A 16,489-nucleotide genomic window follows, 5' to 3' on the forward strand; every position below is an offset into this window, starting at 1 on the left:
AGGCTCTGGCTCCTGATCTACTTTCGGAGACTTTAGGGACCACGAGTAACCCTGCATTCTCAGAGCGCAGTGTTCTGGTGGGATAATATGGCACTATGAGCTCTCTAAGATATGACGGAGCTTGACCATTTAGAGCTTTATAAGTTAACAGTAGGATTTTAAATTCAATTCTGGATTTTACAGGGAGCCAGTGCAGAGAAGCTAAAACAGGAGAAATATGATCTTGTTTCTTAGTTCCTGTTAGTACACGTGCTGCTGCATTCTGAATTAGCTGGAGAGTTTTTAAGGACTTACTAGAGCTACCTGATAATAGAGAGTTACAGTAATCCAGCCTTGAGGTAACAAAAGCGTGGACCAATTTTTCTGCATCTTTTCGGGTCAGGATAGGCCTAATTTTCGCAATATTACGCAGATGAAAAAATGCAGTCTGTGAGGTTTGTTTTAAATGAGAATTAAAAGACAAATCTTGATCAAATATTACTCCGAGGTTTCTTACGGTAGTGCTAGAGGCCAGAGCAATGCCATCTAGAGAAACTATGTCATCAGATAAAGAGTCTCTGAGTTGTTTGGGGCCAAGAACAATAACTTCAGTTTTGTCTGAATTTAACATCAGGACATTGGTGCTCATCCAGGTTTTTGTGTCTTTAAGGCAGTTATGGAGTTTAGTTAATTGATTACTTTCTTCTGGCTTCATAGATAAATACAACTGTGTATCATCCGCATAACAATGGAAATTTATAGAGTGATTTCTAATGATGTTACCTAAAGGAAGCATATATAGAGTAAATAGGATTGGTCCGAGCACAGAACCTTGCGGAACTCCAAAACAAACTTTAGTACGTAAGGATGATTCATTATGAACGTGAACTAACTGAAAACGATCAGATAAATAAGATTTAAACCAGCTTAGTGCAGAACCTTTTAGGCCAATTAAGTGATCCAGTCTCTGCAGTAGAATTTGATGGTCAATTGTGTCAAACGCCGCACTAAGATCTAATAAAACAAGTACAGAGACAAGTCCTTTGTCTGAAGCAATCAGAAGGTCATTTGTAATTTTAACTAGTGCTGTCTCAGTGCTATGATGCACTCTAAATCCTGACTGAAATTCCTCAAATAAATTATTATCCTGGAGAAAATCACACAGCTGGTCTGCGACTACTTTCTCAAGGATCTTTGACATAAAGGGAAGATTAGATATTGGTCTATAGTTGGCTAACACCTCTGGATCCAGGGTGGGCTTTTTTAGTAGAGGTTTAATTACAGCTACCTTAAAAGACTGTGGTACATAGCCTGTTAATAAGGATATATTGATCATATCTAATATATGAGTGTTAACTAAAGGAAAGACCTCCTTAAGTAGCCTAGTTGGGATGGGGTCTAAGAGACACGTTGATGATTTAGATGAAGAAATCACTGCGGTCAATTCTTGAAGAGAAATTGGGGAGAAGCAATCTAAATATATATTAGGTCTTACAGCTGTGTTTGAGGTTAGATAGGTACTATCTGAGGACAGGAGGTCATGAATTTTGCCTCTAATAGTTAGAATTTTGTCATTAAAAAAGCTCATAAAATCATTACTGCTAAGGGCTAAAGGAATACAAGGCTCAATAGAGCTTTGACTCTCAGTCAGCCTGGCTACAGTGCTGAAAAGAAACCTGGGATTGTTCTTATTGTCTTCTATTAATGCTGAGTAATAGTTTGCTCTGGCATTGCAGAGGCCCCTCTTATACGTTTTGAGACTGTCTGCCCAGATTAAACAAGATTCTTCCAGTTTGGTTAATCGCCAATTCCTTTCAAATTTTCGCGATATTTGTTAACTTACGGGTTTGAGAGTTATACCAAGGAGCAAACTTTCTTTGCTTTGTTAACTTCTTTTTAAGAGGAGCTACAGAGTCAAGTGTTGTTCGCAGCGAGCCTACGGCCCTATCGACAAAATGATCAAAGTCGGTACAGGAAACCTCTGTTACTGAGGGACTTGGTATTGAATTTAACGACGGAGGAATCTTTCATTCATTCATTCATCTTCTAACTGCTTCATCCTCTTGAGGGTTGCGGGGGGGGCTGGAGCCTATACCAGCTGACATCGGGCGAGAGGCAGGGTTCACCCTGGACAGGTCGCCAGACTATCACAGGGCTGACACATAGAGACAAACAACCATTCACGCTCACATTCACACCTACAGACAATTTAGAGTTATCAATTAACCTAGTCCCCAATCTGCATGTCTTTGGACTGTGGGAGGAAGCCGGAGTGCCCGGAGAGAACCCATGCTGACACGGGGAGAACATGCAAACTCCGCACAGAAGGGCTCCCACGCCCAGGATCGAACCGGCAACCCTCTTGCTGTGAGGCGAGAGTGCTAACCACCACACCACCGTGCCGCCCCGACGGAGTAATCTTTTCCTTAAATTTTGCGACAGCACTATCTGATAAACATCTAGTATAGTAACTGTTGCTGAGTGGCATGTAATCGAGTAAAAAGAAATCAAAATTAATCAGATAATGATCCGATAGTGAGGGATTCTGTGGAAAGACTGTTAGGTTATCAATTTCAATTCCATACGTCAGAACTAGATCGAGGGTATGGTTAAAACAGTGAGTGGGTTCATGTACACCCTGACTGAAGCCAATGGAGTCTAATAATGAGATAAACGCGGTAGCCAGGGAGTCATTATCAACGTCGACATGAATGTTAAAATCGCCTACAATAATAACTTTATCTGATTTAAGAACTAAACTGGATAAAAACTCTGAGAATTCGGATACAAATTCAGAATACGGGCCAGGAGCACGGTACACTATAACAAATAAAAGTGGCTGCGAGGTTTTCCAGGTCGGATGTAAAAGACTAAGAACGAGGCTTTCAAATGAATTATAATCTAGTTTAGGTTTAGGGCTGATTAACAGACTAGAGTTAAAAATGGCTGCAACTCCCCCTCCTCGGCCGCTGCCTCGAGGAATGTGGGTATTATTATGACTGGGAGGAGTGGACTCATTGAGACTGACATATTCATCTTGACACAGCCAGGTTTCAGTGAGACTGAGTAAATCAATATGATTATCCGATATTAATTCGTTTACTAACACTGCTTTAGACGATAGAGACCTGATATTTAACAGTCCGCATTTAATTCTCCTGTTTTGTCTTTCTGTCACAGAAGAGGTTTTAATTTTTATGAGGTTGTTATGCACAACTCCTCTTTGTTTAATTTTAGATTTAAATAATTTAGGTGGTCGGGGGACAGACACCGTTTGTATAAAACTATGAAAACTATGGCTGGGTAACTGAACTAGAAGCTCAGAGAGGCGTATAGGACTGCGTCTCCGAGTCCTGGTCTCAACTCTGGGTTGTCAGGGATTTGATTTACTAATAAAGTTTACCAGGTTCCTAGAAATGAGAGCAGCTCCATCCAAAGTGGGATGAATGCCGTCTCTCCTAATAAGGCCAGGTTTTCCCCAGAAAGTTTGCCAATTATTAACGAAACCCACATCGTTTGCTGGACACCACCTGGACAGCCAGCGATTAAATGATGACATGCAGCTAAACATGTCATCACTGGTCAGATTTGGGAGGGGTCCAGAGAAAACTACGGAGTCCGACATCGTTTTTGCATATTCACACACCGAGGCAATATTAATTTTAGTGACCTCCGATTGGCGTAACCAGGTGTCATTGCCACCTACCTGAATAACAATCTTACTGAATCTACGTTTAGCTTTAGCCAGCAGTTTTAAATTTGACTCAATGTCGCCGGCTCTGGCCCCAGGGATACATTTGACTATGGCCGCTGGTGTTGCTAACTTCACGTTTCTCAGAATAGAGCTGCCAATAACCAGAGTTTTATCCTCAGTGGGTTTGTCGCTGAGTGGGGAAAAGTGGTTGGAAACGTGAACAGGCTGGTGGTGAGCTGTAAGCTTCGGCTTGGAGCTGTGCCTCTGGCGAACGGTTACCCAGCCTCCCGGCTATATGGGTGTTACCGGAGGACTGCTAGCAGAGGCTATGCTATGTGGCTCCGCACCGGCTACAGGGGGCTGGCTAACTACCACAGCTACTGAATGGTTTTCCATGGTGCGGAGCCGCGCTTCTAATTCACTAAGCCTCGCCTCCAACACAGCAAATAAGCTACACTTGTTACAGTTACCACTGTCGCTAAAGGAGGCAGAGGCATAACTGAACATTTGGCACACCAGGCAAGAAAGAGCAGAGGGAGAAGCCATCGCTAACTGTAAAGCTAATGTAGCTACCAAGGCTAGTAACGTGCAAACAACAGCTAAGAGATTAGCGAGAAAGTCGTAGAAAGGAGGAGAGTGCTTAAGTGCTTAAACAGAGCTAGTGTGGGTTAAGACTTGAAGTAGACGTTAAAGCAACTGAAGTGAGAAAGCAGGCTAGCAGAATTCACTAGAGCAGTACAGAGACACTGTCAAAGAAACACCGGAAATGACACAACTTGCTTACCGCAAAATTCATCAGTAGTTTCTAGACTCAGAAAATTGTTTTCCACAAAGTCTTTTATCATTTCCTTTTTGTTTTTGAATTATTAAATAACACAGATGATTTGAAAGATTTATTGTAAATTATAATCTGGACCGGGACGGCTGTGGTTCAGGAGGTAGAGCGGGTCGTCCACTCATAACAGGGTTGGTGGTTCCATCCCCACCTCCTCTGCCATCACTGTGTCAGTTTGTGAATAAGCAGTAAACACTGTGTAAAGCACTTTGGATAGAAGCGCTGTATAAATGTCACCATGTTACAATGTTTGGAGCAAAATGTACCTGAACAATAAACAAACATACAGCCAAGTGTTCACAGGAGGGTTCTTCAAGCTCTGGTTTAATGACAGAGTGAGGCCGTGTTGGTGTCAGAGTGAGAATGTTGGGACAGTTTAACGGCTCTCAGAAAAGTTGCAGTGAATTGACTCATTTCCAGCAGCAACATTCCACTAACACCATGAAATCCTGGAGGGACTGATTAGTGAACTAGCAACAAACAAGATACCTGCAAAACATGAATACTAAATGTTAACCCACTAGCATTGTTAGTGTGAGCATCTAAGCATGCTTAAGTTAGCATGTAGCTCAAAATGCTCCTGTGTATTAGTACATCCTCACAGAGCTGCTAGCATGACTGTAGACTCTTTAACATTCAGATCACAATGACATGGTTACAGTTAACTCTCTGATTCAGTCATTGTATTGATCAGTTATTGATTTGGAGACAGTTTCTTCTTGTGTTTGAGTGACACAGCAGGACCCTCAGATGATCTGCCATGTGTGTTGTTTTGTGTGTTTGCAGTCTGTCAGGCTGTCTGATCACAGAGGAAGGCTGTGTTTCTCTGGCCTCAGCTCTGAGCTCCAACCCCTCCCATCTGAGAGAGCTGGACCTGAGCTACAATCATCCAGGAGACTCAGGGGTGAAGCTGCTGTCTGCTGGACTGAAGGATCCACACTGGAGACTGGACACTCAGGTATGAACACTGGTGGAACATAAAAAGGAGATATTTGTGTAGGAGGTCTCCAAGGAGAACATCTCCAGGAACAAGAATGATAATTCTTGTTCCTGCCTGTTGGTAATAACTGATGCAGTTTGGACAGATCTCTGCATGTTAAAGGAACTCAGACGCTACATTCAAGTGTGTTATCAACCTTGTGGACTGTTCCTTTATCATTGTATAACAATATGTGTATGAGAGTGATGTAATGTCCATGTGTGCATGCTGAAAGAGGAAGTGCTGCTCTGACCCCCCTCCTTCTTTCAGGGTGGAGCCTGGTGGAGTCCGATGGTTGAGACCAGGTCTGAGGAAGTGTAAGTGTGTTTTTAATTGATTCATGAAAACAAAGCATCTTCAAACTGTGTCAGCTTTTCTAACAAACTGTACTGCATGTTGCAACTTTGAGGTGTTTTTATACGATGAAATTGCGGGGGCAAGTGAATCTTACAGACTAGTTGTGATGCTGTCTTGGATTAGGAGCCTGTTGTTATGAGCATTCAGTGTATCTGACAGAATTAGGATTTGTTTTTGATGGTGGGGGGAAGGGTGGGGGCTGACAGCTGTTGCTGCCATTGGACACAGCTTTGAAGGACCGTCTCAGTGAGTCGCTCTCCTCCTGCTGTCTCTGCTCAGTTAGCACGAGCTAACACAGCAGCAGTGAGTAACATCTGACACCGAGCCGTTAAACTGTCCTAATGAGCTCACACTGACACCAAAACGTCTCCAGTCTGTCATTAAACCCGTTAAAGGGATATTCAGCTGATTTCCAACCAGTTTTGTATCATAACAATGTGGGTAGTTTGTGTCAGTGAACTGTGGTAAACTTCCCTCCATCTGACCAGCGCCCAGATCTCCCTGCTCATCTCTCAGCTCACATCTTTATTCTCTGGCTCTCAGGCTGTTGCTCCAACTACAGATTGTGCTTCAACATTTTCTAATCAGTGCTGATCAAATATGAACCAAGATTCAGTGACTGTGTTGCCTATTTCTCACCTCAAATGTTTTCAGAAACATATTTTAGTGAAGTGTTTCACTTTAATACGAGATCGTTTGATACCAGACGTCTGTGGATTTTTGTTGCTGTCTGTAATTAAGATAAGATTGTTGTGCAAACCAGGCTCTTGATTAAAGAACAGGAGTGAAGTATTAGTAAAGCAGTTATTAACAGCTGATGAAGCCATGAATTAATGCTTATAAAGCCTTAATGAAGGACATATATATTATAACAGGGCAGTCAAACCCAGAGAAATAATGAGCAGCTAAATGTGTATCTCAGTCAACAGTGATCACGCTGTAACATTAACTGAGACTGGAATAAACTGGGATAATATCACACAACTGAAGGATTTCTTCAGTTTTATCAGCAACAGATTGCTCGTTGTTGAACTGGAAAGTTGCTGTTTAATGTCTGCAATGTGACTGATTTAACTGTAGATATGCAGATATGATACCTGTAAATGTTTACTGTATTTACAACATGTCAAACCTTTATTCTGATAGAGCAGGCCAACACACACAGCAACAGGAAACATGTAGCGTCCTCTTTGTTGGTAGTTGCCTAGCAACAGTGTTCATGTAAGGAGCCCAACATGTCATTAGTGGATGTATTCTTGTGCTGCAAATGTGACTTTATCAGTTTAATCTGAAGGAATTAATAGCACCATTAAAATAATGAGTGATGGACTAGTTAGCCTCCTGCTTCTGACTCATGAAGGTGACATCGTTTTGTCCTCCAGCACACTGACGGGAGGCCAATGAGCTATACAGCTACTATTATGCTGAATGTAGCTAGCTATGATAGTAAAAAGTGCGGGCGCTGGCATGTTTATTAACTGTGCTTTCATTCTAAAAGTTGTAAAGAAACCAAGAGATGTACATTTAATAAAGCCCTGGAGAGCAGGAGTGGATGAACCTGGTGAAAGAGTGACCACCTGTATGGGACGCTCTAAGAAATATAGCCAGCACACCCACAACAAGGCAGGGATCATTTCATTGGCCAACGCTACATCTGGCATTCTATTGGTTGGGGGATTTTGCCAGAGTTGTTGGACAACAAGTTGGAGAGCAGAGCAGAGATCTGAGAGCAGATGATTGAGGAACGAACAGAAGGAACCTGAGTGTGAGGAGTAGAGCTCAAGCTGGAGCGCAGGAAATCCCTGAAGGCAACAGTATATCTGAGTGAAAGCACACAGTTTGAGCAGAAGCAGAGCAAATCTAAATGCTAGCAGGGGCTGTTTGATTTTTGAGGGAGAGAAAAAACAAAACCTGAATCAATGAATTTTGCTCTCAAATTAAAGACCATGTTGTTGATTAAAGATAGAAATAAAGCTCCACAGCTGGCACCATAATGTTTCCTGTGTCAAAACAGAGAGAAACAGAGCAAAAACAAATCCCACAGTCCTTTTCCTCTGTTCTCTCTGGTCATGTAGCACCAAGTTTAAAAGTGTTTGTGTCTTTCTACTGCAGACAGCCCAGTTTTATGAAAAGACCATCTTTCCAGCAGTGAAATACTTCTTTAATAACCGTTGGGTAAGGTTAGCTGTGTGATGCTAACAGTTAGCCTGTCACTGTGTGTGTGGTGACTGTGTCAGAGGCGTGGAGCTCACACTCCTGCAGCAGGAGTCTCATGATAACAGAGAGACAGAATCAATACGCTGCACGCAGCTCCACAATGAAATGAGATCTGACCTGTTTTTAAAAAGACACATTTGTGGTAAAGTTGTGGTGATTGGATGAATTTGAGTTCAGTGTTGTGATGACAACCTCCTGGAGGAAGTGATCAATGAACAGATGATAGATGAATAACTGCAGCTGTATTGTGTCTTCTTCTCTCCATCAGATTCCTGTGAACTCACCATCGACACAAACACAGTAAACAGAATCCTCAAACTGTCTGACAACAACAGGAAAGTGACATATGTGAGGGAGGTTCAGTCATATCCTGATCATCCAGACAGATTTGACTGGTGGTGTCTTCAGCTGCTGTGTAGAACTGGTCTGACTGGTCGCTGTTACTGGGAGGTCAAGTGGAGAGGAGAGGTTTACATATCAGTGAGTTACAGAGGAATCAGGAGGAGAGGAGACAGTGAAGACTGTGTGTTTGGAATGAATCATCGGTCCTGGAGTCTGTGGTGCTCTGATGGTGGTCGTTACTCTGTCTGGCACAATAACAGAAGAACAGAGCTCTCCTCCTCCTCCTCCTCCTCCTCCTCCTCTGGTAGAGTAGCAGTGTATGTGGACTGTCTTGCTGGCACCCTGTCCTTCTTCAGAGTCTCCTCTGACACACTGATCCACCTCCACACCTTCAACACCACATTCACTGAACCTCTTTATCCTGGGTTTGGGTTTGGATTCTGGCCTGGTTCCTCAGTGGTTCTGTGTTCTCTGTAGGAGTGAGAGTCTCCTCCTGTTAGAGAAACCTTCTCACACTGAACACATCAGTTGAGTCTGTACATGATTGTACCTTTACACCTGCTCTTAGGATTATGGTTCTTTACACATCTCACTACACTGATGAAGGTAAGTTTTATTTGTTTTAGCCATGGCAAGGGAAGCAACACTTGGGCTTGTTGCATGAGCTTCTTTCTTACAATTTAAGATGTGATGTCTGAAAAGGAGGTGATGACAAACTTTACAAACACATTCAAGTCCTGTGCTAGACTTCTGTGAACATTTTGACAGCATTGTCCATGAAATTCATTTCTTCACAGTTCTTGGAAGCCCTCTCTGTATTATGTATTTTCACTTCAATACAATGATCACCATCTGTGGAATACTTCTTATTAATAGCCAACTTTTTCTCCTTACAATTATCCTCATCTATGGCATACCTCTCTTTACTTGCCAAAATTCTCCATATGAGAAACAGCACAGTTTTCTGTACATTCTTGTGCAATGTCATTGACTTCATTTACATTTTGTGTTGTTAAAGTTCTACCACTGGGTGGACAGGAGAAATTGAAATATCTTTCTGCATGTCTTTGAATGCCTTTGACTATTGCACTGCGCACTGGAAACAAAGTCCTGCATCTCATCACAAGCAGGTGGTATTTCACAAGTCACATATCGGTCCACAAACTCTGCAATAACGTCATCATCATTTTTGTCAGCTCAAGGAGTATTTTTCACCCAGAAGATTGCATGTGTCTGAGGTAAACCACAGGCTTGAAATTCCATCTGGTAAAAATAATCACGTACTGTAGGTTTAGCTGGTGACATATTGACTTCTCTCAGAAAGATACAGAAGTTATGATCAAACATTTGAGCAGCTCTAAAAGGATTTCACAAGACCACATCTCTGAGACTAGTTCAATTGATAAAGATTCCTGTTCACACCCATCTGCTTAAGGAGACTCAGTCAATCACTTCTTTCCTCCTCTGATCAGCAGAAAAAGCAAAACCATGCTGGGAATGCTAGTTGTCTGACCTTGCAAACAGAGCCTTCTGACCCCTTTGCCAAAATTATGGTGTACCTTGGATTGGTTTGAGTAATGTTGATCTATAAACAGGTTTCATAATGTTCTGAAGAGAATCCTGATTTGTGAACTTCTCTTCAGTAATGTTAGCATGACGGCTTGAGCTACATCCCTTTCTCAAAGCAATTGACACATTTGACATGATTTGGTGAAGTTCATATAGATATTGTACAAAGATGTATTCAAGATTCCTTGCTAACTTAACCTCAGCATCAAGAATGCTTGCATTGAAATACTTGCAATACTTATCAAAAACAATTTTTCTATGGCAGGTATAGCAAATCCAGATTGTACCTTTAGCTTTGTTCTTGAGATTTCAATACATAGTACACATCTCACTGCACTGATAAAGGTAAGTTTTAGTTGTTTCAGCCATGGCAAGGGAGGCAAGGGAGAGCTTTATTCTTGCAATGCTTGATGTCTGAAAAGGAGGTGATGACAAACCAAAAAAACTATATTCAAGTCCTGTGCTAGACTTCTGTGAATTTTGACAGCATTGTCCATGACCTTCATTTCTTCACAATTTTTTATAATCACTTTCTGCATTTTGTATTTTTACTGAAATAAAATAATCAAAATGTGTGGCAAACTTCTCTTTTATTGCCATTTTTTCTTCATGGTGATCCTTATTCATAGAATAGTTTGTGTAAAAGCCTGTTAGAAGTCATAACATACCAAAAAACTGTGAAAAGCAAACTGAGTGAGTTAAGTATGTCAAATGAATTGTAAGAACAAATAAATATTTGCAAAAGTCACAGTAAAGTATGTTGAAAATAGTGTGTCAGTGTATCCAAGAACTGACAAGAAAACTCATGGAACAGCATTTCAAAGAATGATAGTATCCACCTCCACACCTTCAACACCACATTCACTGAACCTCTTTATCCTGGGTTTGGGTTCTTCTGGCCTGGTTCCTCAGTGTCTCTGTGTTCTCTGTAGGAGTGAGAGTCTCCTCCTGTTAGAGAAACCTTCTCACTGCTGAACACATCAGTTGAGTGTGTACAGGATGTCACACAGCTGATGTTAGTTCTGTCCCACCATGTGTCCCTGGTTAGATTCTGGTGGGGGACCTTTGCTTTATGTCCCACCCCTCTCTGTCTCTCTCTGTGTCCATGTTTGCTGTCTGCAGCCCCGACGTATCTGTAAAGGCAACATGTAAATGATGGATGATCAAATCAATCATTGTTTATGACACTGAACTTCTGAACACATTGTCCCTGACTGTGTGTGAATAAAGACTTTATACTGCTGACTCATCATTGTTTGTTGTGTCTCACTGATGTCAAACTTTACAAACTTCAGACTGACTCTACTTTTTCTACTGAGTCTGATAAAACAAGGTGACCAGCTTCATTTATTTGTTGTTTTACAGCACAATGAAATGTGAGCTGTAGCTCCTTCACACTGCGCGCACACACACACACACACACACACACACACACACACACACACAACATATACACACATTTACATTAGATAATAAATATAGTTACATATATGGAAATGATGAAATAACCAGAATCAGTAAAATCTGTTTAAAACTCATTTCAGCTCTAAGTTTGACTTTTCTCCGTCTAATCCGTCTCTTCTGTCTTCATGTCTCTCTTGTGTTTTCTGACTGCTCGTCTGCTTGGTGCTCTTTGCTGCTGTGGAGCTTTCTGTCTCCAGGGCTGCAGACCTGTTTGGAGGTTCATCAGCAGATGGAGTCACACCTGGGCAAGGTATGTGTCTCCTACATATAAGCCAGAGCAGCAGCTAGTCTTTGGGCACATCTCCCCGCACCACACAGCTCTTTGTTTTACATTTTTACTCCTCCTCCTCCTTCCCTGTCACTACTGAACTGACTGATTCATCGGTTTATCTGCTTCCATTATTTTGATTATTTTATAGCAAACTTTATTCATTTAGAAGTTTTTCCACTTTTTTGTGATCAAACATTTGAGCAGCTGCAACAGAATTATTCTCAGAGACCAGTTCAAATTATCAACAATTCTATTCATACCTTCTTTCTTAAAATGACCCTCAATCCCTCCCTTTCTCCTCAGATCAATAGAAGGAGCAAAAACATGTTGGAATTCCAAGTAGTCTTGCCATAGGAAAGAGATGCCTTTTGAACGCTTTGCCAAAAGTTTTGTGTTCCTCGGATTGGTATGAGTAACTTTTATCCATCATCAAATTCAGAGATGTAGTCCAGATTTCTTGCAGCCCATCATCAACATTAAGCATGCATATACAAAATTATATACACAGTGTGAATTTCTCTTTAAAATATATATCTTCCACCTAGAAAAGAGTTTGAACAAATGTTTCTTCATTTGTTTCATCCAGTAGAACTTTGATAGGACTGTTCTGCTGGACCAACAGAAAACACACAACTGAAGTACTGACCACAGACGTCTTGGGCCACATCAGCTGGTTTTAAACACATGTCCATCAACATACTATGCTGGTATCCATCAAAGACAGATTTGTCATTGTTGTGTTCATCTGTTATTTCCTCAGGAATCTCAACATCAGAGCAACATTTTGAGCAGTGAGTTTACCAAAAGAATTTTTTCTATAGCAGGTATGGCAAATCCAGATTGTACCTTTACACCTGCTCTTAGGATTATGGTTCTTTACACATCTCACTACACTGATGAAGGTAAGTTTTATTTGTTTCAGCCATTGCAAGGGAAGCAACACTTGGGCTTGTTGCATGAGCTCTTTCTTACAATTTAAGATGTGATGTCTGAAAAGGAGGTGATTACAAACTTTACGACCACATTCAAGTCCTATGCTAGACTTCTGTGAACATTTTGACAGCATTGTCCATGAAATTCATTTTTTCACAGTTCTTGTAAGCCCTCTCTGTATTTTGTATTTTCACTTCAATACAATGATCACCATCATACTTCTTATTAATAGCCAACTTTTTCTAGATAGAATTATCCTCATCTATGGCATACCTCTCTTTGCTTGCCAAATTTTCTCCATATAAGAAACAGCACAGCTTTCTGTACATCCTTGTGCAATGTCATTGACTTCATTCACATTTTGTGTTGTTAAAGTTCTACCACTGGGTGGACAGGAGAAACTGAAATATCTTTCTGCATGTCTTTGAATGCCTTTGACTATTGCACTGCGCACTGGAAACAATGTCCTGCATCTCATCACAAGCAAGCGGCATTTCACAAGTCACATATCGGTCCACAAACTCTGCAATGACATCATCATCACATTAGTCAACTCTATAATAATAATAATGATGATAATAATAATAATAATAATCAAGTACTTTGCCAATAGGTTTAGCTGGTGACATATTGACTTCTCTCAGAAAGATACAGAAGTTATAATCAAACATTTGAGCAGCTCTAAAAGGATTTCACAAGACCACATCTCTGAGACCAGTTCAATTGATAAAGATTCCTGTTCACACCCATCTACTTAAGGAGACTCAGTCAATCACTTCTTTCCTCCTCTGATCAGCAGAAAAAAGCAAAACCATGCTGGGAATGCTAGTTGTCTGACCTTGCAAACAGAGCCTTCTGACCCCTTTGCCAAAATTATGGTGTACCTTGGATTGGTTTGAGTAATGTTTATCTTTAAACAGGTTTCATAATGTTCTGAAGAGAATCCTGATTTGTGAACTTCTCTTCAGTAATGTTAGCATGACGGCTTGAGCTACATCCCTTTCTCAAAGCAATTGACACATTTGGCATATATATACAGTACAGGCCAAAAGTTTGGACACACCTTCTCATTCAATGCATTTTCTTTATTTTCATGACTATTTACATTGTAGATTCTCACTGAAGGCATCAAAACTATGAATGAACACATGTGGAGTTATGTACTTAACAAAAAAAGGTGAAATAACTGAAAACATGTTTTATATTCTAGTTTCTTCAAAATAGCCACCCTTTGCTCTGATTACTGCTTTGCACACTCTTGGCATTCTCTCCATGAGCTTCAAGAGGTAGTCACCTGAAATGGTTTTCCAACAGTCTTGAAGGAGTTCCCAGAGATGTTTAGCACTTGTTGGCCCCTTTGCCTTCACTCTGCGGTCCAGCTCACCCCAAACCATCTCGATTGGGTTCAGGTCCGGTGACTGTGGAGGCCAGGTCATCTGCCGCAGCACTCCATCACTCTCCTTCTTGGTCAAATAGCCCTTACACAGCCTGGAGGTGTGTTTGGGGTCATTGTCCTGTTGGAAAATAAATGATCGTCCAACTAAACGCAAACCGGATGGGATGGCATGTCGCTGCAGGATGCTGTGGTAGCCATGCTGGTTCAGTGTGCCTTCAATTTTGAATAAATCCCCAACAGTGTCACCAGCAAAACACCCCCACACCATCACACCTCCTCCTCCATGCTTCACAGTGGGAACCAGGTATGTGGAATCCATCCGTTCACCTTTTCTGCGTCTCACAAAGACACGGCGGTTGCAACCAAAGATCTCAAATTTGGACTCATCAGACCAAAGCACAGATTTCCACTGGTCTAATGCCCATTCCTTGTGTTTCTTGGCCCAAACAAATCTCTTCTGCTTGTTGCCTCTCCTTAGCAGTGGTTTCCTAGCAGCTATTTGACCATGAAGGCCTGATTGGCGCAGTCTCCTCTTAACAGTTGTTCTAGAGATGGGTCTGCTGCTAGAACTCTGTGTGGCATTCATCTGGTCTCTGATCTGAGCTGCTGTTAACTTGCGATTTCTGAGGCTGGTGACTCGGATGAACTTATCCTCAGAAGCAGAGGTGACTCTTGGTCTTCCTTTCCTGGGTCGGTCCTCATGTGTGCCAGTTTTGTTGTAGCGCTTGATGGTTTTTGCGACTCCACTTGGGGACACATTTAAAGTTTTTGCAATTTTCCGGACTGACTGACCTTCATTTCTTAAAGTAATGATGGCCACTTGTTTTTCTTTAGTTAGCTGATTGGTTCTTGCCATAATATGAATTTTAACAGTTGTCCAATAGGGCTGTCGGCTGTGTATTAACCTGACTTCTGCACAACACAACTGATGGTCCCAACCCCATTGATAAAGCAAGAAATTCCACTAATTAACCCTGATAAGGCACACCTGTGAAGTGGAAACCATTTCAGGTGACTACCTCTTGAAGCTCATGGAGAGAATGCCAAGAGTGTGCAAAGCAGTAATCAGAGCAAAGGGTGGCTATTTTGAAGAAACTAGAATATAAAACATGTTTTCAGTTATTTCACCTTTTTTTGTTAAGTACATAACTCCACATGTGTTCATTCATAGTTTTGATGCCTTCAGTGAGAATCTACAATGTAAATAGTCATGAAAATAAAGAAAACGCATTGAATGAGAAGGTGCGTCCAAACTTTTGGCCTGTACTGTATATATATATATATATATATATATATCTTTATTTCAGACTCAGGGTCCATAGTGAGACATACATGGACATAACAGCAAACATATAACATAGAATAAAAAAGAATACAACTAAAGATATAAAAATAGAGATTAAATTGACATGATTTGGTTAAGTTCAGATAGATATTGTACAAAGATATATTCAAGATTTCTTGCTCACTTAACCTCGGCATCGAGAATGCTTGCATTGAAATACTTGCAAACGGTACATTTCTCTTTGCAAGTACATCTTCCACCTGGGAATAGAGTTCAAGCATACTTTGCTTCATTTGATTTTTATCCAGTACTATCTTGACAGCACAGTTCCCTTCAGCTGGAGCAATAGAGAATGCACTCAGAGTCCTCTCAGGCCACATCAAGTGGTTGCAAACACATGTCCATCAACATACCATGCTGTTATTCATCAAAGAAAGATTGTCATTGTTTTGTTTATCTTTTATTGCCCTAGGACACTTGACATCAGCAACATTCACAGCCATACAGTTTTCTGGCACTTCAGTTTTCTGTAATGGATTACACCAGTCATAGTCAATTGAAATGTGTTGTGCTCTTGCAAATATGCCAAAGCATTAAGATTTTTAATTTTTATCCATTCATTTATTGATATCTTAAAAGTAACACAGGCCATGTTGTTGTTGTTGTTAAATTTGTCTTGGTGAAGCCACTGTTACCTGTTGAGTTTTACTTGTCCTAATTCATATTAATAGGAGGCTCTGTGGGGTAGGGCTGCCACTTTTACTAACCTGTGATCTCCTGTTTGTTTGTTGTTGTTGTTTTGTTTTTGTTTTTCCCCGTGTCATTGGGGAATTAGGTATGCATATACATATACTATTTTGGTTATTTTGGCCAGGGCTCTCCCCTATTTTCTCTTAGTTCCCAGACAGGCAATGAAAGGGTGAAAAATCAACACCTGACTCCTCATTCTCCTCATCTCAATCATAGTGTACTCCATGAAGCAAAATTTAAAAAAAAAAAAAAAAAAAAACTGCTAAGAAAATCATGGTAAAATATTTCAAACAAAAAACAGACAATATTATGAAATATTTTTCATGATTTTGAAAGACATGCTGTACTACCCATTTTTTTCATGATTTTTGACGATGTACGATACTGTGACGTTTTTTCATGATTTTTGACGACAAAC

At 40.9% G+C, this 16,489-nt stretch overlaps 1 protein-coding gene across 1 annotated transcript; it reads left to right on the forward strand.

The window, feature by feature from the left end:
• The first annotated feature begins 5,154 nt into the window (after positions 1–5,154).
• LOC144461951 (stonustoxin subunit beta-like) lies at positions 5,155–11,217 on the forward strand. Its single transcript, XM_078166005.1, has 4 exons — positions 5,155–5,162; positions 5,295–5,464; positions 5,754–5,804; positions 8,330–11,217. Exons 1-4 carry the CDS (start codon positions 5,155–5,157, stop codon positions 8,878–8,880), a joined length of 780 nt encoding a protein of 259 aa, XP_078022131.1. The 3' UTR covers positions 8,881–11,217.
• Positions 11,218–16,489: the final 5,272 nt, after the last annotated feature.

The sequence above is a fragment of the Epinephelus lanceolatus genome, chromosome 24, assembly GCF_041903045.1.
Source record: "Epinephelus lanceolatus isolate andai-2023 chromosome 24, ASM4190304v1, whole genome shotgun sequence".
Classification (NCBI taxonomy): domain Eukaryota; kingdom Metazoa; phylum Chordata; class Actinopteri; order Perciformes; family Serranidae; genus Epinephelus; species Epinephelus lanceolatus.

Coding starts and splice junctions, on each gene's coding strand:
- LOC144461951 (XM_078166005.1), top strand. Junction 5,465..5,753: donor ACACTGGAGACTGGACACTC/AGGTATGAACAC, acceptor CCCCTCCTTCTT/TCAGGGTGGAGCCTGGTGGA. Junction 5,805..8,329: donor GAGACCAGGTCTGAGGAAGT/GTAAGTGTGTTT, acceptor TCTCTCCATCAG/ATTCCTGTGAACTCACCATC.